At 44.1% G+C, this 24,392-nt stretch overlaps 1 protein-coding gene across 3 annotated transcripts in view; it reads left to right on the top strand.

Annotated features, from left to right (window-relative positions):
- LOC137437018 (WAS/WASL-interacting protein family member 1) overlaps window positions 1-24,392 on the top strand; it is a 164,779-nt gene that overhangs the window by 73,654 nt on the left and 66,733 nt on the right. For all 3 annotated transcript variants that reach the window (XM_078786701.1, XM_068131327.2, XM_078786695.1), the window contains exons 2-3: window positions 4,736-4,842; window positions 16,791-16,911. In XM_078786701.1, coding sequence (XP_078642827.1) covers window positions 4,789-4,842; window positions 16,791-16,911 — 175 coding nt within the window. In that variant the 5' untranslated portion in view covers window positions 4,736-4,788. The remainder of the gene's footprint in view (window positions 1-4,735; window positions 4,843-16,790; window positions 16,912-24,392) is intronic.

The raw sequence follows: 24,392 nt of genomic DNA, 5'->3' as shown, positions 1-24,392 counted from the left end.
CTATTTGTTTTGTTCACCTGTTCTATTATAAAAGCTGTTGGTTCTGTTCGCCTGTTCTATTATAAAAGCTATTGGTTCTGTTCGCCTGTTCTATTATAAAAGCTATTGGTTCTGTTAGCCTGTTCTATTATAAAAGCTATTGGTTCTGTTAGCCTGTTCTATTATAAAAGCTATTGGTTCTGTTAGGCTGTTCTATTATAAAAGCTATTGGTTTTGTTAGCCTGTTCTATTATAAAAGCTATTGTTTCTGTTAGCCTGTTCTATTATAAAAGCTATTGGTTCTGTTAGCCTGTTCTATTATAAAAGTTATTGGTTCTGTTAGCCTGTTCTATTATAAAAGTTATTGGTTTTGTTAGCCTGTTCTATTATAAAAGTTATTGGTTCTGTTAGCCTGTTCTATTATAAAAGTTATTGGTTTTGTTAGCCTGTTCTATTATAAAAGCTATTGGTTTTGTTAGCCTGTTCTATTATAAAAGTTATTGGTTCTGTTAGCCTGTTCTATTATAAAAGTTATTGGTTCTGTTAGCCTGTTCTATTATAAAAGCTATTGGTTTTGTTAGCCTGTTCTATTATAAAAGTTATTGGTTCTGTTAGCCTGTTCTATTATAAAAGTTATTGGTTCTGTTAGCCTGTTCTATTATAAAAGCTATTGGTTCTGTTAGCCTGTTCTATTATAAAAGTTATTGGTGGTAGAAGCCTCTTCCCCAAGGGATGGCTGTGCGTGAGTGCATGACTACCTTAATATGCAGTAGATCGTTCGTTCTTCGATCTCCTGTAATCTATGTACCTTCCAGCCAGGTATGCATTGTTGCTCTTCGGTTAAACTTGCTCTTCAGGCGACACTACAAGTTGTTTGTTCTTCGTTTGTGTGCAGCACGAGTCTGTGGGGTCGTATCATTGGCTGAGGGTGCAGCTGTGCTGCTGATGCAATGCCCTCTGCTGGTTAGGGCAGGAATTTGGAATTTGGCCATTGTGCTGGCGATAGCTCACCGACGCTTCGGGAAGGATACCATGGGATCTTTAACGTCTACCAACTAATATCGGGAGATGGGACGCCAGTTTAATGTCCAATGGGTGGCACACACATTGATGAAAGACCCTGCCTATGAAACACCGGGATGACAGTTTATATAAGCTGGGTGTTAGTATTCTAACCAAAGGTAGACAGCTTAGAGGTGAATATGCATTCCTCTGCGCTATCCTGTCAGCCCTAAGAACGTGAGAATTATTGCAGTCATTAAAGAAGTAGCAGAAGTATTTTTTAAAATTAATATTTTGGTCAGTATTCTGGCCAAATTGTCATTTGCAAAAGCTGAAGTAAATGTAAGATGTTTGAAAAATGGTTGATAAATTGGCCTGTTTATTGTTCCCAACACGAAACGATGGCTCATGATGCTGTGATCCAGGGATGCAGTGTTATAATTTAATTGTGCATTATATACAAATGTACTTTTAATTCCCGGCAGTACATTGCCTGCTTTCATCTCTGTCCTTCCTGTGATTTTTTCCTACAAGCTCAAAAACAAGACTTCAATATACATTCAAAAAGCATGTACATTGTCCAAAGTTAGTTTGTAGATGGGATATGAGAACAGCTGGCTGAATAGGCTTTTCATACTTCTAAGTTTCCTTGTACAAACATAAGCCAAATTGGCATTTTGATGGAGTGTAACATGCACAGCAACTTTCACTCTTCCTGCTTCTTCAGCTTGTTAGAAACTAACATTGATACTAAGCAGATAACAATCCAGGCCTTGTCGAACAAAAACAAGAATGCCCGTACTGTGGTCATAACTTGCGACAAAATCCGGTAACGGGCCGATCGGAAAACGCACATGTAAAGCCCTCTTAAAAGATGAACAGCGTGATTGGGATGGGAAACGCACATTTAATGCGCTACTAAAAGATTAACTCTGCATCTTTCATTCATGTCACACTCCCCATGGTTATATCAGAACGAGCTGATTCGTCACACGTTCACGGATTGATTAACCCCAATATGTTGCCTTTCAAAATTTCCGTAATGCTATTTTTTTAGGGAGGCAGGTACTGATGGTCTTGATTAAACTTTACTAATACTTTTTGTTCGATATTTGATTAGATATTTCGTGGTCCTTTATCATGAGTAACACTCGACCCAAACAAAGCCAATGGAAATCTGACGCAACAAACCGGACAGTGTATTATCAGCAGAGGCCTGCAGGCCTGATTTGTTAGGGTCCACCAGAAAACCTAAGGTGGTGACCATATTATTTCATCTCGGTGCCATGGTAGGTGGAGTCAAGTGACATGTGGGTGGGGTCTGCTGCCAGACCAATGGGTGCACGTTTCAAATATCGATCCCAAAGAAGAACCACAACAACATCCATGCGGAACTCTTGTCGACCTGCAACACGTCACAGATATAAATACTAAGTGGAGAGAGTGACGCATAGCTGTAGTCAAGAAAATCATCGATCATGGGTTTTCATTTCTGTATTTGGTTGCTGGCTGTATCATTTCTGAGTGTTTGGCCTTGCCTCTTCTACAGTACCCTCAGAGATCAGAGCAGTAGTTTTGAATTTGACCGGAGTACTGGCACATAACTCTGCAAAGCTGGCTACATTGTTTGGGCCTCTCCATAGTTACTCTTTATTCTTTTAAAAACCAGAGTAACTCAGGCTACAGGGCCTTTGTCCATGGCTCAATGGAGTGCTGCTCTCCCCTATCGGCGAGTGCCCCAGCATCACTTCTATCGCTCCTGCATTCTTTGGAATCTCATAACTAAAATTCATCTTCTTAAATTCATAAATTGGCATCTCATAGATTATTCTCATGGAATTCATAGGTGATTGGCATCTTCTGTGATGAGGCCTCAGCACAAAACCAGTTGCTCTCATATCACACTTTTTTCTTTTTTAAACCTCCAGTCTAACTCTCTGTTCTCTTCACCTTCAGACCATCTTCAGTTCCTCAAGGATGCACGTATTATTCAAGTAACCCCTACTGGTTAAACTCTCAAAATCCAGGCTTACGACCCACCTCAACTCGATTGTTCCTCTTTTCTCTCGATTGTGGAATGCCCTTCCCGAGGCTTACACTCTTACCTCCAGGTCTCTAAGCTGGCGTTGCACTACCATCACACGTCATACTCCATCCATACTCCCAATCTATCTTTCCCCTCCATTAACCCTTCCCCCCCCTTAACATATCACCCATCCTCTCTTTCTCTCTAGTTTTCTTGTTCTCATTTGTTCATTATTTGCTTGCTCATTGTGTCAACCTTTCCCCCACTGCTCCACTGTCAGTACGTTGTCTCTTTTGCCCTCGGTTTCCATGCTGTTCTATGAGGATGAACTAAAAAAGAAAAGAAAAAAAAGAAGCACATATAATACAACAACAACAATATGCATTTTAAGGCCATTTTCCCTGCTAGAGCGGGGGTTAGCCTTGCGGTCCCCATGACGATCTTCTCCATTTTGCCCTATTTTCTGCATCTCTCCTTATTAACCCCCTTGCCCGCATTTCTTCTTCCACCATCTTTAGCCAAGTCTTTCTCGGTCTTCCCCGTCCTCTACTTCCTTCTACATTAACTTCCATCACTCTTCTCAACCAGTCACTTTCATCCTTCCTCAATACATGACCAAACCATCTCAACCTGTTCCTCTTCACAGCATCAATCACAGGCAATATTCCCATCATCTTTCGCAATTCATCATTTGTCTTCCTCTCTCTCAACGATACTCCGCACATCCATCGAACCATTCGCATTTCCACCCTTTCCAGCCTTCGTTGCTGCTCTACGTTCATTACCCATGTCTCGCTCCCATAAATCATAACACTTCTCACACATGCAACATACACCTTTCCCTTCAGCTTCAGTGACACTCTCCTCCTCATCAGCACGCCACTCAGTTCCCGAAACTTCTTCCATGCACATCTCACTCGAGCAACCGTTGCCGAGTCTGATCCACCTTCTCCATTCAGCATGTCTCCGAGGTAGCAAAATGTTTTCACACCTTCCAGCTTCACGCCGTCTCCAAGATCCAACTCAACATTTCCTCCATCTGCAGCTCCCTCTGTGCACACCTTACATTTGAATGTAGCTGCCACACTGGTAAATGACCCTCTCAGACCACTACATTTTTGATGAAGTGGTCTGAGAGGGTCATTTAATATAATCCAGTTTATACCAGATTGCAGTGGTATAAACATATAATAATGAATAATAATGCTTGCGAAGCATCATGGTGGCAATTTATCTTCAGGCCAGGAATCAAACAGACGAGACAGCTGAAAGGTAAGTCAAGTAAATGACAGAATGTTATCTGTTCAGTGGAAGTGTAGTACAATCTGCTACTTGTGTGTTGATAACCAATGTCACTACAACCTAATATTTCCCATAACCTCTGGCCTGCATGACAAAGAACCGATGCAAATCCCAAAGGCGAATGCAAATATGGGGCAAATCCTGTAGGTAGGTAAGATTTGAGAGCAAAGCACAGAGAGAGATGAAAAGGATTGGCAGGTGATGCTAATTTGAGGTTTTCAGCAGCACATTATCCATGACTATAGAAACCAATTTGGAATGTTGTCCATTCATGCTCGTTTCTGTGTGTCATGAGCTCCACCACTACAGTGGATTAATAAATTGAGTAACATTATGTATTTGTTCATTAATGGATTTACAGGATGCAGCAGGCCTTGGTTTTATAGATAATAATTGTCTTGCCCTGTTATTTTTCATGTTTTGCAGCCAATGAAGAACTGAAAGTGACGTTAGCTTCCTGAGCGCACCGTTGTTTGAACATGCCTGCTCCGCCTCCTCCTCCTCCTCCCCCTCCACCGCCCACCCTCATTGCGGTGAGCTGCCAGGGATGGAACTTTGCAATTGCATATCCTGAATGCAAAGGGTTACTAAGCTGCCAGGCATGCTGGATAACTTGCTTGTAGTATGAAATTTTATAGCAAGTGCTTTGTCAATTTTATGATTCTTTTGGGGAGCAGAAACAGTGCGAAGTATGTGACTTTCAATTAAAACGAGGGAAATGTGGAGTTTTTATGCACCAGCAACCAATAGTTGTGAGACTACTGTCCCCAAAACCTGGCGCCGCAATCGTACTTCTTATCATAGCCAGCCAGAGCCAGCAGGCCTGCTTTTATGAGATAATTCCCACCTCCAATGACCTCTCCACTCTTGAATGGTGTTTTATAGCAAATTCTATCACCAGACAAATAAGTTTGTTATTACCCAACAAAAGTAAGTTCATTTTTTATCTAGTGCTGTTTTATTTGAAATAATGTGTGCACAATCCAGTTTTGCAATAACATTTGTTGATTGACTTGTGTTGATGAAAACTAAGTTCATCTGTAAATATTGGTTTTGCAACAGGAAATATTTTCCGAAGGTCACATTATATTTGCCATCCTAGATTTATCGACTCTGCACATGTTTTTTGTGTGTCGACAGTGGGAGAATTTTCTTTGCAATTGAGGATTTTCTGCAGTAATTGATGATTATGCACATATATTTTCATTTACTGTTGGGTTTAAAAATTTTTTTTATAGCTCATATCTGAGGCAGTGTATAAAATTGTGTATTTCAGATGGAAGGACTACCAACAAAAATTAGAGAGTTCATACAACACCTTACCCCACGGCCCACATAGACATGAGAAAAAAAGAACATGGGTGGGGTATGCAAGCAGCAAATTTGATTGGTCAGGATGATGTAAAATGCAGTACTATTTTGTCAAGTACTGCTAAACGAAAGGTTTTTGAAAGTGGCACAAAGGCGATTTGGGTTCTGCAGTGTTCAAGTATATAATTCATTGTTTTTTTTTTTGTTTGTTTTTTTGTATACAAGATCGAGGCTCGTGAAAGAGCTAACATTAATCACACAGAAAGACAAACCGACACATAAAACATATAACATGGGGAGCGGTAGACAAGATGGGGAGAGAGGGGGAAGGACGCAAACTCAACATTTGAGAGCAGGGACATCGAGAGATCTGTGGGAGGGAGAGGGCTTTTGGGGGAGGTGGGAGAGGTACAAAACATATAAACACTGCAAGGACTTCCAGGAAAGAAGTTGGAATTTCAAAAAAGTGTATCTGGGGTGAATTAGCGGGGGTAGAAAAGATCAAGATTTTGGATGGAGGAAGACAAGAGATGGTGGTGAACAGCTGTTTTAAAGACCTGGAGGGAGGAGTGGGATTGAAGAGAGTGGGGGAGTTTGTTCCAGAGGCGGGAGAAAAGGGGAATGAAAGCGTGAAGGTGAGCAGAGAGCCAATATTTTGGCAGTTTAACCATAAGAGGGTTGCTGGCAGATCTTGTGCGACCTGTAGGAATATTAGGGGGACAGAGCTCAGAGAGAGCTGGGGGAGCAAGGCCGGAGAGGAGTCGGTAGAAGACAGAAGGACCACCAACCTGCCTGCGGTGAGTGAGTGAAAGGCCCTCGGAGATAGCTTCATCGCGGGAGATTCCAATGATTCTGAAAGCTTTGGTTTCAACAGCGTGAAGCTGAGCTCGGTGTGAGGAAAGAGCACCAGCCCAGAGAGGAGAACAGTATTCCATTGAGCTGCGGAGGAAAGCCTTGTATGTGGTGAGGAACTCAGGTGTGCCAAGGAAGGACATCGCACGATGGATGATGCCCAGTCGGCGACTGGCTTTGGAGGCCAGCTTGGAAATGTGGTTTTCCCAGGAAATATCATGGCAGATAGTGAGACCCAAAAGCTTGAGTGACAGAACTTCTTGGAGAGGATTGTTCAGAAAGTAGATGGGAGGGTTGTCCAGTCGGTCTTTTCAGAGAGACGTAGTGAGAGTGTGAGATTTGTCAGGATTGAAAGACATGTTCCACTTGTTTGACCAGTCTGTGATTTTGTCCAGATCTGCAGAGAGTGAGGGGGCTGCAGATTGCCGATCTGAGGGATGAGGTACGGAGCGGCAGAGAGTAGAGTCATCACCAAAGAGATAGAGAGGATTTTCCAGAGAGTCGGAGAGATCACTGATGAAAACCAGAAAAAGCACAGGTCCCAGAACACTGCCTTGGGGAACTCCAACCTGAACAGGAAGGGGAGATGAGAGAAATCCATTCAGGGCCACACGTTGACTACGACCAGAGAGGAAGTCCGCAAGCCATGCATGGAGATTTCCATGGATACCATAGGAGGAGAGTTTGGAGAGCAGAGCGGGTGCCAGACCGTATTGAAGGCACGTGATATGTCAAGGGAGACGGCTCTGATTTCCTGTTTGGCGTTAATGACCTCCATCCATTGTTGAGACAAATATTGAAACGCCTTCAAGATTTTCTGTTGACAATATTGGTAATGATACTGCCAGTGGACATCTCGAGCAACTGCCATGCCAGCATTGGTATATATTGCAGAGGTTTTCAACATTGGCATTGCAATGATAAAACGAGGTCGCAATGCCGCCTGGCGAGGTAGTTTTTATTCTAGTGCTGCATTAAAAGTGGGTAGAATTGAAGTACAGGATTGCACTGTTACAACGGCTGCAAATTCTTCTATTTTGTATTTCTTGAAAACTACTTCCTGTGAACACGAACTTCCTCCAATGGAGGTCACTACTAAATGAGAAAATTTCCCCCTCTGCTACAACTACCAACCCCAATTATAACTTCTGAGATGAGGCATGCCATATCGACCATGAAAACAAACCTCAACGGATTGTGTCGTAATGCCTTATCCCAGGTGTCATGTGAATGCAGGTTGTTAAACACGTGATGAAATAAAAATTTTTTGCAGTACAGTACAGTATGAACATTGCGTAAAATGCCATATTTTCGACAGGTGAATGTTTCTCTTGTCTGTGCATGATGTCGTGGTCACAATATTGCAGCTCTCTGAATGGAGTCACATGGAGGAAAAAATTAGGAGCCTCTGCTGTTGTGTCTCCCTGGAAATAAAAAGCCATGTTCATTTCTAAAAGTGAAGAAATGTTACTAAAGGAGGAACACAGAGGAAGAAGTGGATTTTCCTTTTGTGGTGGAACTTTGTCGGGGAGACGTTTTTGGGATTATGAGAGGCGAGAAATTAAATAAACGAGCACCATATGTTTCAGCACTTGCACTTCACAAGTGCAGCTGGGAAGGGATGTTGACTCTTGGTTGATGTTCCCTTCAGGTTTTGAGCCTTGATTGTCGATGTAACTACAATGCATCCAAGTATATCAGAATTTGCTTTCATAAGAACATCAGGCCTTTTGTCTCTTGAAGGAGCACTTTTCAATTTTCTGAATGTTTTTCTTCCCAAATTTTCTTCTTCAAAGAAGTTTCTTTTTGAAAAGAAATTTCAAAGAAGTTTGTCTCTTCAAAATTTTCTTCCCAAACTTTTCTTCCCCAGGTATTTTTTTCTATCTTTTTTCACAAGAGACTTTGGCTGGATATATATACACTGAAGGCTAACTAAAATACCCTAGCTCTTCTGTCTTTCTTTTGGGTGTGGGGTCAGGGTTCAAGGGGGGTTTGGAGGGGTGGAGGGGTGGGTGTAGGGAGGCGAGGAATGGGTTTCATTCTGGATGTCTGATGTAACTGCACTCCACTTGAGATGTTAACAACTCCCTCCTCACAGTTTAAAGGGCTAATCATGGCCAGAATGTGAAGGACAAACAAGTCATAGCTGTGCTTCCACTTTTATTCTTTATTGTGCTGTGCTTCCACTTCTTTTTGTTTTTGAATACGAAATCTGGTCTTGAGGAAGGGCGAAGAGACAGAAGGCAAAAAGTCAATGAATTGATATTGGAAAAGTGGTGCACTCGTTGAACAAAATGAGCCCGGGAATTAATGGACAGGGAAATTGTTCCTCATTGGATTTAACTCTTGCACCTCATGAAACTCTAAAGCAATCTTTAAAGTCGTCATTAGTGGAGTGGAAATGCAATTTTAAAAAGCAGACGATTGAACAAACCTTTTGAGCTGTCTTAAAATTACTATTTAAAAATATACACTACCAGTCAAAAGTTTTAGAACACCTCAATTTTTCCAGTTTTTATTGAAATTTACGCAGTTTCATGTCTCAATGTACTCTGAAATTAAGCAACCGACAAATAAACAATTGGAGATGAAAAAGAAATCATGGAATCATTTTGTTTAACAAAATTTAATTTCAATTTTTGACTCAGCAAAGTAGCCACCTTTTGCAGATATAACCGCCGAACACACTCGTGGCATTCTTTCGACAATGGAAATCAAATATTGTTCGGGAAGTTCTTCCTAACTCTGTTGCAGAAGTTCCCACAAATGTGTTGCACTTGGAGGTTGCTTTGCTTTCACCCTTCTGTCCAGTTCATCCCAAACCAGCTCGATGGGGTTTAAGTCTGGAGACCATTCCATGATTCCATGGCCATTCCATGATTTGAAGCCTACCGTCTTGTTCTTTTCCTCGAAGGTAGTTTTGACATAGCCCTGGAGGTGTGTTTATGGTCATTATCTTGCTGTAGGATGAACCCCTGACCAACTAGGCGTACACCAGAGGGTATTGCATGGCGCTGCAAAATGCTGTGGTAGCCCTTTTGGTTCTGGGTGCCAGTCACTCTGTGCAAGTCGCCGACTGGATCCAGCAAAAGAGCCCCAGACCATCACGCTTCCTCCTCCATGTTTGACAGTTGGTGTCACACACGGAGGAACCATCCTTTTGCCTGCTCGACGGCGTACAAAAACCCTGCGTGATGAACCAAAGATTTCAAATTTTGATTCATCGGTCCATGAGACCTTCTTCCAGTCTTCAGTAGCCCACTGACGGTGCTTCATGGCCCAGGCAAGCCTCTTTTTCTTATTTTGCTAGCTTAGCAATGGCTTTCTTACTGCCACTTGACCTGTCAAACCTGCAGCTCGAAGTCTTCTCTTCACAGTTGAAACGGAGACTTGCTTACTTCGACCAGTATTAAGCTGTGCTTGAAGCTGTTGTCCTGTGAGCCGCCTATGACGCAAGCTGTTGACTCTCAGCGAAACTTGTCTTCTGATTCTGTTGTGGCTTTGGGTCTGCCAGACCCCTTCCTGTCAGAGTTTCCTCCAGTTTCCAAGTGCCTTTTGATGGTGTAGGAAACTGTACTCACTGACACTTTGGCTTTCTTTGCAATTTCTCTGAAGGAAAGACCTACACTTTTAAGGGTTATAATGGTCTGTCTGTCTTCCTTTGTTAATTGCCTTTTTCTCACCATTATGATAGCAATATACTACTTCCTACAGTGTAATATAATGAATGAATGATCGTTTTAAGGCCATTTTCCCCGCTAGAGCGGGGGTTAGCCTTGCGGGCCCCATGACAATCATGGTTCCCTGTTTGAGGCAATGTTTTTATAGCCGGATGCCCATCCTGACGCCAACCCTTAGTCGCCTCTTACGATGCGCAGGGATACGGTGTACCTATTCTAAACCGGGGTACACACCGGGATCATTCATCCCAGCAAGCTGGTACTCAATTTGCTGACCTCGGAAGGATGACAGGCTGAGTCAACCCCCCTGGCATTAATTCAGCGATCGACCGGGATTCGAACCCAGGATCCTAGGATCCCAAGCCGGCACCCTAACCGCTAAGCCAACACCAGGCTGTAATATTGTCCAAATAATGCTTCAGAGGGTGTAATAACAGTCTGTTCCAATACTGCTTTTATACAGACAGGGGGTTTGTAATCAAGTAATCAGCAGAGGTTGGGACACCTGTAGGAATTGTTTGCATCAATTTTCAAGGCTTAATTTACTCAGTCACGTGAAAAAGTAAGTACACCCTGTGTAAAGTTTTGACTTTTTCAACATATTTCAACATACAGCTATTTGATCTGGGCTTGAGGAAGGGTGCTCCTAGGATGCTCCAAAACTTGCTGCCTCACTGCTGCAATGTTCATTTCCGATCGCCCAGTGCGCCTCCTACCAGAATTCTCCTTGTTGCGGTTGAGGCTAGTGCCATGCTCTTGGTATTTTCTAACATTCGCCCAGATTATTTTGGCTGCTGGAGGCTCCCGTTCTGGGAAACGTTCCCTGAACGCATCACGAGTTCGCTGCAAACTTCCAGTTTGGTGAAAGGTTGCAACCACGAAGGTCCGCTGTTCAGTCGGAAGTTGAACCATCTTTTCAATGACTCAGACTGTCTCCAAACCCATACACTGTAGGCCCATCTAAATACCCATCTTAAACAAAGGATGACGCAACCGACGATTACCAGACCAGCTTAACAATTTTACATAATCAACTTGGCAGTCGACAAGTAATGCGTCCATTTCAAACTGTCTTGCACCGATTAGCCAAACTTGTAAAAATGCGATTTGAACTTGTCATTTTCAATGAACATGTACTCAGTCATGTGTGACAGCAATGATGCATGAAAGGCATCAATGGAAAGCTGAGGATCTGCTCATAATTGGTAAACCACATGTAAATTGTCAAACAAAATAACCTTTGCATATTAACCCCTTGAATTCGGATTACCTTTTTTTTGATACGCACTGTATAATGATACAAATTATAATGATACGCTATATAATGATACAAGTTTTTTTTCAAATTAATCCAAACCTATAGGAAATTATAATACTTCCTCAATTTAGTTCTTTCAACCAGCGCAAGAATGAAAGGCTTTCTTTTATTTTTATTTCATGGTATTTTTAACCACAGGCTTCCAGCTAGTTTAAAATAATGTCCAATATATTGTTGCGGATTCGGGGGGTCGGCGCTCCCCTTACCAAGGGGGGTTAATCCCCTTGTCTTTTAAGCTGGCCATCCCCCAATCCTGGAAATTATAACGCTCCTTTCCGTTCGAGATTGGCCAGGGTGATTGGTCAATGGAGTCCCAAATACCTGAGTGCCAATCCGACCGCAAAGCAGGGAGATAACTCCCGCTCGGACCGTGGACAAGATGGAAATTGCTGAGCGGTTTAGCAATCCGAAGCCCGAGCCATTAACAATAAAACTAAACCGGATCCTGAGCGGTTTCCCAAATCGTGCCACAGGTACTCAATGGAGAGAAAGGACGAAGACGATCGAATAAGAGGAAACCAAAGTAAAGGAAGAACAAATATGATTTATTAATTATGTACAAAAACCCAAAGAGGAAATGAAAGGGAAAGAATATACAAGAAGAAGAAGAAGCAGGACACAGAGCAAGCTTAACTATAGTCTTACTTAACCCCAGGATGAACAAACAGACTTACACGGGAGGGTAGTGGTAGGAGGAGAAGGTCCAAGCAGATGGTCCAGGCGGTGGGATCCGGCTCCAGTCCACTTGAGTCCGGCTCCGGGTCTGCGGCGAAGAACGGCCGGCAGCTTCGCGTGTCGCTGGCGCACGACCGGACCTTTGCATATGCGAGGGCTGGACTGCCGCATACGTAATATGTGCGCTTGCTGCCTCTCTCTCTCTCTCTCTCTCTCTCTCTCTCTCTCTCTATGTTCGTAAGCGCCTTTCGAACGAGATCAATTCAATCCAACGAGTTCATCAATCACCAGGTGCCCTCCGCGCAGGCCGTACACAATGACCTCCCCTCGCGCAGTCCGTGAAAGGGCTTGGCGCGTGCGCTTATATAGTGCGCTTTGAAATCAAGCCGCGTACTCTCGCACTCCGCCCACCGGTGAGCTCACCTCAGCCCTGGTTGGTTAGCGAGGGCTCACCGGCTCCGCCCCTGACGGGTCAATGACAGGGTTACGCCTCGTTCTGGGCGCTCCACCCCCTTCTTCTCCGGCTTGACCACGTGCGTAATGGCGGCCGGGGCGAGCGAACGCTGCTGGCAAGGCGCGTACCACAATTTGGAGAGTCAAGCCGCAAAATGAATGGAATTGAAAAGGACCTATCTTATTTAATTAATGCAACGTAGATTCAACTATTGGGAAGACAGCCTTATCTGAAACACATATTAAGGAAATAACTAAAGTCCTATGGTGACCTACGTGTTGCTTGTGGACTAACTATGGGTGCGACCTTATTGAATGAAGAGAATTATTTACAAGAATTATTTACAAGTATTTACAAGTGAGGGGTTCTAAAACCGCAACAATATTGACAATTTGAATTGGCTGCTTCCTCATCTCCATGCTATTTACAGTCTCACTTCAGGCTCCCAAAATAAATATGTAATAATTTTACAGACGTGCCAGACTTGCGAGTCGGCAGATTTTCACTGTTTGCATCAAAAGTTGTTGCTGTATTGTATGATTCTTAGACCCTGAAAAGTAAACGGAGATATTGTACATTGAGGACCAAGTTGAGTTTGCATTAAAATAATTATCCATGTCAGTGTACCTTTGGTGTTATCAACAGTTTTCAACAAACTGGTTGAAGCTTATACTGATCTTTGTTCAATGGGGATTCAAAATGGAAATCTTACCATTGAAATGGAACTTGGGCCCCACGTGGGGGGGGGGAATCTGACCTCGTTTGTTTTCAGAAATTGTATTATGTTAGATCATTTATTTATAGGTGGCTCATATGTTTTTTCCACTCATAAATGCCAGTAGGGCTTTTGTTGTATGAAAAATCTAAACTCATTGACGCGTGAGGTGACAGGGGGGGGGGGGGGGGGCAGGCAACACATTGATGGTGGGGGCAGTGAGAAACGCGTGGATGCAACACGGGGATGAACAAACTGGAGGAGGAGAGAAAAGGAGTTGGAAACAAAACGATCTTCAATGTGATGGGGAGTGTCAATGAAGATAGAAAAGATTATGGGTTGGGATGGAGGAGATGACCTGAGATGATCTGCACTGCCAACTTGAAGTGTGGGATTCAAGAGAATAAGGAACAAGGTTTCACAACCTAGAAAAGAGAGGAACATCTTCTTGTCGGCTCTCAGGCTGAATTCAGATGACCTTTATCCTGAGCTTCCAGTCCTCTCGATCAAGCATTGCTGTGTGTTTTTCCTGTCTTCAGGCCCATATCTTTCTTGAACATGTTGATGTAGTTGAGAGATATTCTACCCCACTTCTGCCTTCCATGTTTAGGTATCCAGATTACAAGATTGGAAATGGGTTCCTTTTTTGATGGCAGTAGTGTCCAGCAATCCTGAAACGTATTCTTCTTATTTTAATCGACAGCGTTGGAAGAGAACCGTATGAGCTCTTTATTTGTCCTATGTTCAGATCAATTGACCTTATAAGCTTAACAACGAAATCGAGTAGAGCATCCATTAAGCTCCTTCTGATGGATCGCAGTGAGGGTCCATGCTTTTACTTCCATAAAGCAGGAAGGACTTAACTGTTGCCATGAACAGTTGCTCCTTGATATGACGAGAGAGTGTCGACTTCCATATTCTTGGAAGTTTTTTGCAAGATCTCCATGTGGTAGGTTTCCTTTGTTTGATATCCTGAGCAGTCATGCCAAATCAGGAACCCTGATACATGATACTTGGTCATTGACTGTCTCAAGTTTTATTCCATCGTTTGGTATGATTGATACCTCTCTCGACTGGTGGAATGCCATCACTTTAGTTCTATTAGCATTGCTAGTCCTCTCATATGGTGGTTGTTTCAACTACCTTGAGAAGTTATTGCACTTTTTCAATTTCTTGTGACAATAAAGCCATGTCATTGACAAAGTTGTCATCAGCAAGGACCATCCATTGTGGCAAGATGATGAAGATCCTATCAGTATATGGAATCCCTGATGAACTTATGAAGGTGATTTCGAATATATATATATATATATACACCAAGCTACTTTCACCAGATATCCCAAGCTACTTTCACCAGATATACCAAGCTACTTTCACCAGATATCCCAAGCTACTTTCACCAGATATACCAAGCTACTTTCACCAGATATACCAAGCTACTTTCACCAGATATACCAAGCTACTTTCACCAGATATACCAAGCTACTTTCACCAGATATACCAAGCTACTTTCACCAGATATACCAAGCTACTTTCACCAGGTATACCAAGCTACTTTCACCAGATATACCAAGCTACTTTCACCAGATATACCAAGCTACTTTCACCAGATATACCAAGCTACTTTCACCAGATATACCAAGCTACTTTCACCAGATATACCAAGCTACTTTCACCAGATATACCAAGCTACTTTCACCAGATATACCAAGCTACTTTCACCAGATATACCAAGCTACTTTCACCAGATATACCAAGCTACTTTCACCAGATGGAGAAATGTAGCTTTTTGAAATCCTCTTTATCATAGTGCTTGATTATATTCACTCGGGAATGCTATCAAAGGTAAGGAGGAGCTTGTGAACCGCTGAAGGGATTTTGACAAACCTGGCACAAGTATGCACTATAATACAAAGATGAACTTGAATGGATTCAGTTTTGGGTGCACCAGGATAAAGATCATGTGCCCATTTGAGAATCATTGTGTGGACTGTAGGTTGAGTTTGAAGCATGTGATGTAAAAGTTGCTCACCTCAGAGGGGAGGGATCTCAACAGGAGAGTGCGGCTCTCACACAAGTCTCGCGGTTTTGGGCTCGGAAGTGCGAGGTGGAGAGGGTGGGGCTCGCTCTCACGCACTTACTCTCACACACACCAAACAGCAAACAATACTGGACTTGAAAGACGATCAACGTGTCTGTTGATCTTGGGTGACGTTACTTCCAGAACCACACTGCTTGCCGGTAGCAACACTTTGTGGCGGTGTTTTGTTTTTCTATGCAGTCAGTGTTTACTTTCACGGAGAAAGGTCTCCCTTCCCTATTGATACCAACACACATGTTTTGTCTTTGCTCTATCGTCCAAATGCTGAGTGCCAAGCAAGGAAGCAGCACATACCATTTCGTCTGGTTTGATGAAGCCACCATCAGAATCGAACTGCCAACCTTCTAGGCTCGGAGCGGACTTTCCAACCATAATGCCACAGAGCCTGGTTTTAAATTCCACTGAGTTTCACTTTATTTCTTTGTTTCAACATCATAATCTTGACTTTGTCAGTTGCTGTTTGACTTTTTACTTGGACAATTTCAGAATTTTTACCTCTCCCACCAAAGGTGGATGGAGGTTACGTTTTCACCCCTGTCTGGCTGTTTGCTTGTTTGTCTGTGAACAAGATATCTCAAAAAGTTGTGCACGTATTCAAACGAAATTTGGCGTAGAGGTAGTGTATGTGGCAAGGACGAAATGATTAGATTTTGGTTAAGAACCGGATTCGGATCCAGCTAGTAGAATTTTTTAATTGATTCTTCACCATTGGAAGATGGGGCCAAAAACTATATATAGCAGGATATCTCAAAAAGTTATGAACAGATTTGGACGAAACTTGGTGGAGAGGTTGTGTGTGTGTGACAAGGACTAATCGTTTCGATTTTGCTGAAGATCTGAGTATGGATTCGGATACGGGAATTATTTAATTATTAAATGAATCTTCACCATTGAGAGATCAAGCGAAAAGCGATATATAACATGATACTTAAAAAAGTTATTGACGAGTTATGACTAAACCCTGGTGGACGAGTTAGTTAGGTGACAAGAACCACCTTTTAAGGCCATTTTCCCCGCAGAGCGGTTGTTGACCTTTTTTTGGGCATCGTGGTTCCCTTTTTGAAGCAATGTTTTATGGCTGGATGGTTAGGTGACAAGAACAAGCCGATTCGATTTTGGTTCAGGTCCGAATTCAGATCCGGCCTATCAGTGGGATACAAAACATAAACTGCTCAGCCTGGCGGAGGTATACGCTGAACCGAGTGCCATTCTAATTTTTCCTGCATTTGTATCCAAGTGATTTTTATTAGTATTCCACATGTGCATGATGTATTTTAAAGCTTTGAGAATTCTCTGAGAGTGATGGCTAGATGGTTTCAACTCTTATTGGCTTTTTATTTTCATTTTAATTTTATCCTTTATTCATTTATTGAAGGCACCTCCAAGCGTATCGAAGCCTGAGCAGAAGAGTCGAAATGCGTTGCTTTTGGACATCAACAAAGGAACCAAACTCAAGAAAACTGTCACAAATGATCGCAGCATACCAGTTTTGGACAGTAAGGCATGCATGATGATTGCAATCAAATGTTTTTCATTAATACATACTTGATGGATTTTACATCTAATTGCCATTGCCTGTCTCTATATTTTTTCACAAAGTATAGAAATCTATGAAAACAAAATAGCGGTAAAACATTTGTGTCTGAATGAACTTAAGTAGGTCATGAGGTATAAGTACATTTCATGGTGGTTCAATATGTGATCATTTTAATGATCCATCAAGTAAGGTAAAAATGTAAAGGGAAAAGGCCTCGCATCATAAAACCTGGCTCCTTGAGCTTCCGCTTCCGGTCCGGTATGAAGAGGACGCAGGCGTCACATGCTCGCCACTTCTTCGACCGGGCCACTGTCAGTTGCTTGCTTTTTTGGTGGTCGTGCGGATTTTTTGGCCATTGAGTCTGCCCTCTGCATAGCCCCGGCTCTGCTCCCTGCTTCGCCTGCCCGGCTCCTTCGCCTGCTCGCTGTTTCCTCGGGCACGCTCTCGTGGGTTGTGACCATCGCAGCGGTTTGGTGACGGTTTCCTGCCGTGATCTAGATTTGTCGCGGCGGCGGTCGATTACCGCTACATTTGCCGCTTTGCCGTGATCAACCTTGGCCTCGTGATCGTCTCTTTGCTCCTGCCTGCCCTCTGCGTGGTCCCGGCTCTGCTCCTGGCTTCACCTACCTGGCTCCTTCGTTTCCTCAGGCCCGCTCCCGTGGGTTGGGACCATTGTTTCACCTCCTCAACCTTGGCCTCGTCTCGTCTCTCCGCTCCTGCCTGGCATGGCTCTGCGGTACTCCGCCGCAAGGCTCCTTCTGCTCAATACCTGCTCCACCCCATCATGCATCTCTGCCATAAAATCAAATGGACTCCTCCGACGACCCAGGTACATTCACCGTGGCTCCGGTCGTAAGTTTGTATATTTGCAATCAGGTCACTCAATCCCCGTCCTCTGGTCGGCTCAGCGCACTCTCACTCTTCGTCCCAGCGCACCTGGTCACAGCAACGCACACAATCGCACCTCCTGCCTACGAACCCTGGCTAAATCACCTGAATTCATCCTTGCTGTTCAAAACAACATCAAGCTCACCCTGTTCAACACCCGGTCCCTCAACAACAAATGCCTCATCCTGAACGAATACATCCTGGATAACAAACTGGACTTTCTCTGTCTCACCGAAACCTGGCAACAACCTCTGGACTACTACACACTCAACCTCACCACACCCAATGGATATTCCTACGTCAATAAACCACGCTCGGGGGGCCGAGGTGGTGGAATTGCCGTTATCCACCGTCAAGACATCAGGACCAGCCTCATCCCCATCGCCTCATCCTCATCATTTGAACACGTGGCTTTTAAACTCTCTGGTCGCACGCAGTCAGTCATGGCTGTCGTCTACCGCCCTCCCAAGCCACACCCATCATTCCTGTCTGACTTCTCCTACTTTCTGACCCAGCTATGTTCCCTCTCCCCCTCAATCCTCCTCCTTGGTGATTTCAATATCCACATGGACTCCACTGACTCCACAATAACCACTGACTTCACTGATTTACTCACCTGCTTTAACCTCACTCAACATGTCGACTTTCCTACCCATATCCGTGGTCACATTTTGGACCTTGTCTGCTCCACTGGATTAAATTTGCACCATCTCTCTGGCTCCGACCTCACCCTCTCTGACCACTCAGCTATCACTATGACCATCAACAACCCCACCCCAGCACCAAGGCATTATCGCACTATCAACTTCCGTAAGCTAAACGCTCTTTCACCTACCTCATTCTCATCCACCCTCTCTGAAAAAATGTCCACTTCTCCCTTCGTTGACCTCCACACCCCTTCCGACCTCACTGACTACTACAACCACACTCTCTCCTCCTGCCTTGACCAGCTTGCGCCTGTAAAAACCAAAACAGTTTCTTTCACCCATTCTGCTCCCTGGTTTACCCCTGAACTCCGCCTGGTGAAAACTCGTGCTCGCCAACTTGAAAGACTCTGCAATAAAACAGGTCTCACAGTTCACTCCCAAGCCTACAAGGACCACCTACAACACTACAAAGATGCCCTCTCCCGCGCCCGCTCCGCCTACTACTCTCAAATTATCCACTCTGGCTCCGGAAACCCAAAAGCACTCTTCTCGACAATAAACAAACTCCTCCGCCCCCTGAACACCACCACCCAGTCATTCACAGTAGACAACTGCATCTCCTTCCTCTCTTTCCTCCAACGCAAAATTGACAACATCTACAACAGCTTGACCACCGCCGCACCCGCTCCCCCTCCAACCACCTGCCCCCCCTTGTCGCCATCCCCTGTCTCGGTTCTCCCCAATCTCCCCTACTGACCTCTCTGAACTCCTCATAGGAATGAAAACTGCCACCTGCACTCTTGACCCCATCCCCTCCAGCTTTGTCAAGGCCTCCCTCCCTGCTCTCTCTCCACTTATCATTGCAACAATAAACTCCTCCCTGTCTACAGGCATCGTCCCACCTTCCCTCAAAATTGCTGCTGTTACCCCCATTCTAAAAAAACCTGGTCTAAACCCTGACACCCTAAACAACTTCAGACCCATCTCCAACCTACCCTTTCTGTCAAAAGTTTTGGAACGCGCTGTAGCCACTCAACTCAAACATCACCTCTCTGCCAATAACCTGTATGAAACATTCCAATCCGGATTCCGCTCCAACCACAGTACTGAAACTGCTCTCCTCAAAATCACCAACGACCTTCTCCTCTCCTCTGACGCTGGCAACCTCAACATTCTCGTCCTCCTCGACCTCAGCGCTGCCTTTGACACCATCGATCACACCATCCTCCTCACCCGACTTGAATCCACCTTTAACGTTACCGGCACTGCCCTCTCTTGGATTAAATCATACCTCTCTGACAGACGCCAGTTCAACTCCATCAATAACTGCAAATCCCCCACTGCTCCCCTCCCCCAAGGTGTCCCCCAAGGTTCAGTTCTTGGCCCCCTCCTCTTCATCCATTACCTGTCCCCCCCTCGGTCACTTAATCCGCCGTCATGGTCTCCAATTCCACTGCTTCGCCGATGACATCCAGCTTTTCACCTCCACCAAGTCCGTCTCCACCGACACCCACTCTATCCTGACAAACTGCATCACTGAAATAAAATCCTGGCTTCAAATCAACTTCCTCAAGCTTAACTGTGATAAATCTGAAATAATCATCATTGGCCCAAAAACGCTCACAAAATCCACCCATAACTTTGCCCTCAACATCGACGGTATCCCAGTATCCACCTCCCCGCACATCCGGAATCTTGGCGTCATCTTTGACCAAACCCTCTCCTTCGACAAATACACTAAACAGATCACAAAGTCAGCCTTCTTTCACCTGAAAAACATTGCCCGTCTCCGCTCATCCCTCTCCTCCACGGCTGCAGAAACCCTCATCCACGCCTTCATCACCTCCCGTCTGGACTACTGCAATAGCCTCCTCTATGGTTCACCCTCAAAAATCACCAATAAACTCCAATACATTCAGAACTCCGCTGCCCATCTACTCACCCATTCCTGGACCCGTGACCACATCACCCCCATCCTTTACAAGCTTCACTGGCTCCCCATCCCCCAGAGAATCCAGTACAAAATCCTCCTCTTGACATACAAAGCCCTCCATAACCTGGCCCCATCCTACCTGGCTGACCTCCTCTCCAGACACACTCCCACCCGCAACCTCCGCTCTGCTGGTACCAACCTCCTGACCCCCTCCATCCGGACCAAATTCAGATCCTGGGGGGACAGGGCCTTCTCCATCGCTGCTCCCACCCTCTGGAACTCACTACCTCACACCATCAGAGACTCCTCCTCACTCACCACATTCAAAACATCACTAAAGACCCACCTGTTCAACACTGCATTCAACATTCAACCCACAGCATTTAACCCCTGACTATCTCTTCTCCTTCTCCCTCCTTTTGCTTTAAATATTTCCCTATTGATTCTTGTCTTTTTGCAATTGTTGTTTTCATGTATTGTTATGCATTATGTTTTCCACTCTGTCAAAGCGCCTTTGGGCTTCTTGAAAAGCGCTATACAAAATAAATGAATTATTATTATTATTATCCAAGTTTATTTTATTCCTTTGAAAATCCTGAAAATGAGAAATAAAAATGTTGTCTAGAGTTCCATCCCACAAGTTAGAGTTGGTTTTTTTCACATTCATGTTTTATTTACTGACAGCTCGTGATGCTGGTAATCCATGTTCAAATGCCATGTATACCATATGTTTTTCCATTGTCTACTAATGCCCTTGTAATTCATGTCAAAGCTCACTGGTGTCTACAAAGCCCTTTATCCTGTTTGTGATCTGTATAAAGCTCCATAATGAGTCTGATATCAATGTTAAATTATAAGTGTTGTGCATCTCTTGAATTGTGTATATGTTTGTCCATTGTCTACTTTTGTTTGTATATTTGTGTATATTTGTCCATTGTGTATTGTGTATATTTGTGTATATTGTGTATTGTGTATATTGTGTATATTGTGTATATTTGTCCATTGTCTACTTTTGTTTGTCTACTATTCTTTGTCCATATGTTTATCCATTCGATGAAAAATCAGCAATTTTTTTTAGGTTGCTGTTGAAAGCATTGAAAGGGAGACGTCGTGGAGAGGGAAGTAACATCTGTTGTGATAAGAGGGATAATAATTTGCTTTGGTCATTTTAACTGTTCAGAGTTCAGAACAATGATTAGCAACATGCACATTGCACATCAAAAATGCAAAACTGTTAAAATGCATTAACTACCTCCGCCACCGATGGTGGACGGTTTGTCTGTTTATGATTGCATCTTTTTTGTTTTGTATACTAAGTCAAGGCTCATATAAGAGCTAACACATATCTATCTATAATTCCAGTAATCTCTGTGTGTCTGTGTGTTTGTCTGTGACCGCTGTTTCTCGACAACCACGGGTCCGATATACTTGAAACTTGCCAGGTATATTGCTGGGGACCCGAGGATGTGCCTTTTCAAGGTTTGAAATTAATCGGACAAGTGGTTCCCAAGGTATGGTCACCGTACTCGCAAGCCGTTCGCTTTGGCTTTGCGAATGGACCAAACCATTTCATGTAAATAGAGGGGGGGGGGGGGGGGGTTCTACCGTACTCGCAAGCCGTTCGCTTTGGCTTTGCGAATGGACCAAACCATTTCATGTAAATAGAGGGGGGGGGGTTCTGTGGTCGTTACTGCCACGTGGTTTCAAAGTTTTTTTTTGTTGTTGTTGTTTGCACGCATGTTTTTTTGCACGCACGTACGGGCAAGCACGTACGGGCACGCCCTAGTAACATATAATAAAGGGAGCGGGAGGTAAGAGGGGGGAGAGAGAGAGAGAGAGGGAAGCACAACAACAGTAGAGAACAGGGACATCGGGAGATCTATGGAAGGGCAAGGGATGGGGCGGGGTACAAGGGAAAAACAAGATGGACACCACAGGGACATTCAGGAAAGAATACAGGGAATTTGAAGGAGGTGGATTAACGGGGGTAGAAAATATCAAGGTTTTGGATGGAGGAAGATACAAGATGGTGGTGAACAGCTGTTTTAAAGAACTGGAGGGAAGAGTGCAATTGAAGAAAGTGTGGGAGCTTATTCCAGAGGTAGGAGAAAAGAGGAATGAAGGAGTGAAGGTGAGCAGAGAGTCTTGATTTTGGCAGTTTCACCAGAAAACGGGTGCTGGCAGACCTTGTGTGTCCTGCAGGAATATTTTGGGGACAGAGCACAGACAGAGCTGGGGGACCTAGGCCGGAGAGGAGTTGGTGGAAGACAGAAAGACCATCACCTGCCTGCGGTGAGAGAGTGAAAGGCCCTCGGAATGTGTTTCATCGCAGGAGATACCAATGATTCTAAAAGCCTTGGTTTCTACAGCGTGAAGCCGAGCTAGGTGTTCGGCAGGAACACCAGCCCAGAGGGGAGAGCAGTGTTCCATCAAGCTGCGGACGAAAGCTTTGTAAGTGGTGAGTAGCTCAGCAGTGGCAAGGAAAGACTTTGGCTTTGGCGGCCAGCTTGGAAATTTGGTCTTCCCAGGAAAGATCATGGCAGATAGTGAGAGCCAAAAGCTTGAGTGACAGAACTTCTTCGAGAGGATTGTTAAGAAAGTAGATGGGTGCGTTTTCCATACAGTCTTTTCGGAGATGACATTGTGAGAGTGTGAGATTTGTCAGGATTGAAAGACATGTTCTACTTGTTTGACCAGCTTGTGATTTTATACAGGTCTGCAGGGAGTGAAGAGGCTGCTGCCTGCTGATCTGAGGGTTGCGAGATGGAACAGCAGAGAGTGGAGTCATCAGTAGAAAGATAAAGATAATTTTCCAGAGTGTTGGAGTGATCATTAATGAAGATTAGAAAAAGCACAGGGCCCAGAACACTGCCTTGAGAAACTCCAGCCTGGACAGGAAAAGGAGATGAGAGGATTCCAAAAGGAGATGAGGAGAGAGCCACGCATTGATTACGACAGGTAGAGAGTTTGGTGAGCAAAGCGGGGTGCCGGACCGTATTGAAGGCACGAGATATGTCACAAGGGAGATGGCTCTGATTTCCTGTCTGGTGTTGAGGACTTCCATCCATTGTTGAGACAGCAGAAGCAGCATGTCCAGAGTAGAGTGGCCTGGTCTGAATCCAAATTGATGATCAGATATCAAGCCATTGGAGAAGAGGAAAGATGTAATATCAGAAGTGATGATGAATTCCATGACCTTGCTGATTATTGGGAGCCGGCTGATTGGGTCTGTAGTTGCAAGGATCTGTTTTTGCACCTTTTTGTGTTGAGCGGTAATTTTGGCTGATTTCCAAGCAATGGCAGATTACCTTGAGCAAAAGAGAGGGCGAAGAGAACAGAGAGAGGGTGTGCTAGAGCGGCAGAGCAGGATCTTTGGACCCGTGGCTGTGAGAGTAGAAAGCAGAAGCGATAGCCGACCAAGAGGGAAATCATTTAATATGGCTGGCAGCACTGGAATGGGAGGGTCTTTGCCACAGCAAGACCACGGCTGAGGCCCACTACAGGGCGTGCAGCTACGGTCCAGTTGCAGAATCGGAGTCGAGCTTTGACTACCACTTCTCCACCTTGGCGGGAGAGAAGGACACATAATCCAGGTGCAGCTGGGTATGACCGATATATTTTGTTTTGTTTGTTTTGTTTGTTGTTTTGTTTCTATCTATTTTGTTTCTCTCTGTCTTTATGATTTTTGTTTAACTATCCAGGGAGTGTTGTACTGGTCAGGTATCTCTTCAAGTGATGATGCTATTTGTGCCATGTGGCTGAACATACCTGCAGAAATATAGATGAAAAGTTGTGTTCTGAAGTTTTGAGTTGCTTTTTACAAAAAAGGGGTGAAAAGTTCAGTATGTGCTCAAAAAATTTTATTGCTCAAAAGTTTAGTTATTTTAAAAGTAGCTTTTAAAATCATTTTAACATAAGGTGAGGTGGCCAAATGACAACTTTTGGGCCACGTGTTCCAATAGTTGATTTTCA

Source organism: Myxine glutinosa, chromosome 1 (genome assembly GCF_964187855.1).
Source record: "Myxine glutinosa chromosome 1, kmMyxGlut1.1, whole genome shotgun sequence".
Taxonomy (NCBI): domain Eukaryota; kingdom Metazoa; phylum Chordata; class Myxini; order Myxiniformes; family Myxinidae; genus Myxine; species Myxine glutinosa.
This window is presented reverse-complemented; position numbering and strand designations above follow the sequence as displayed.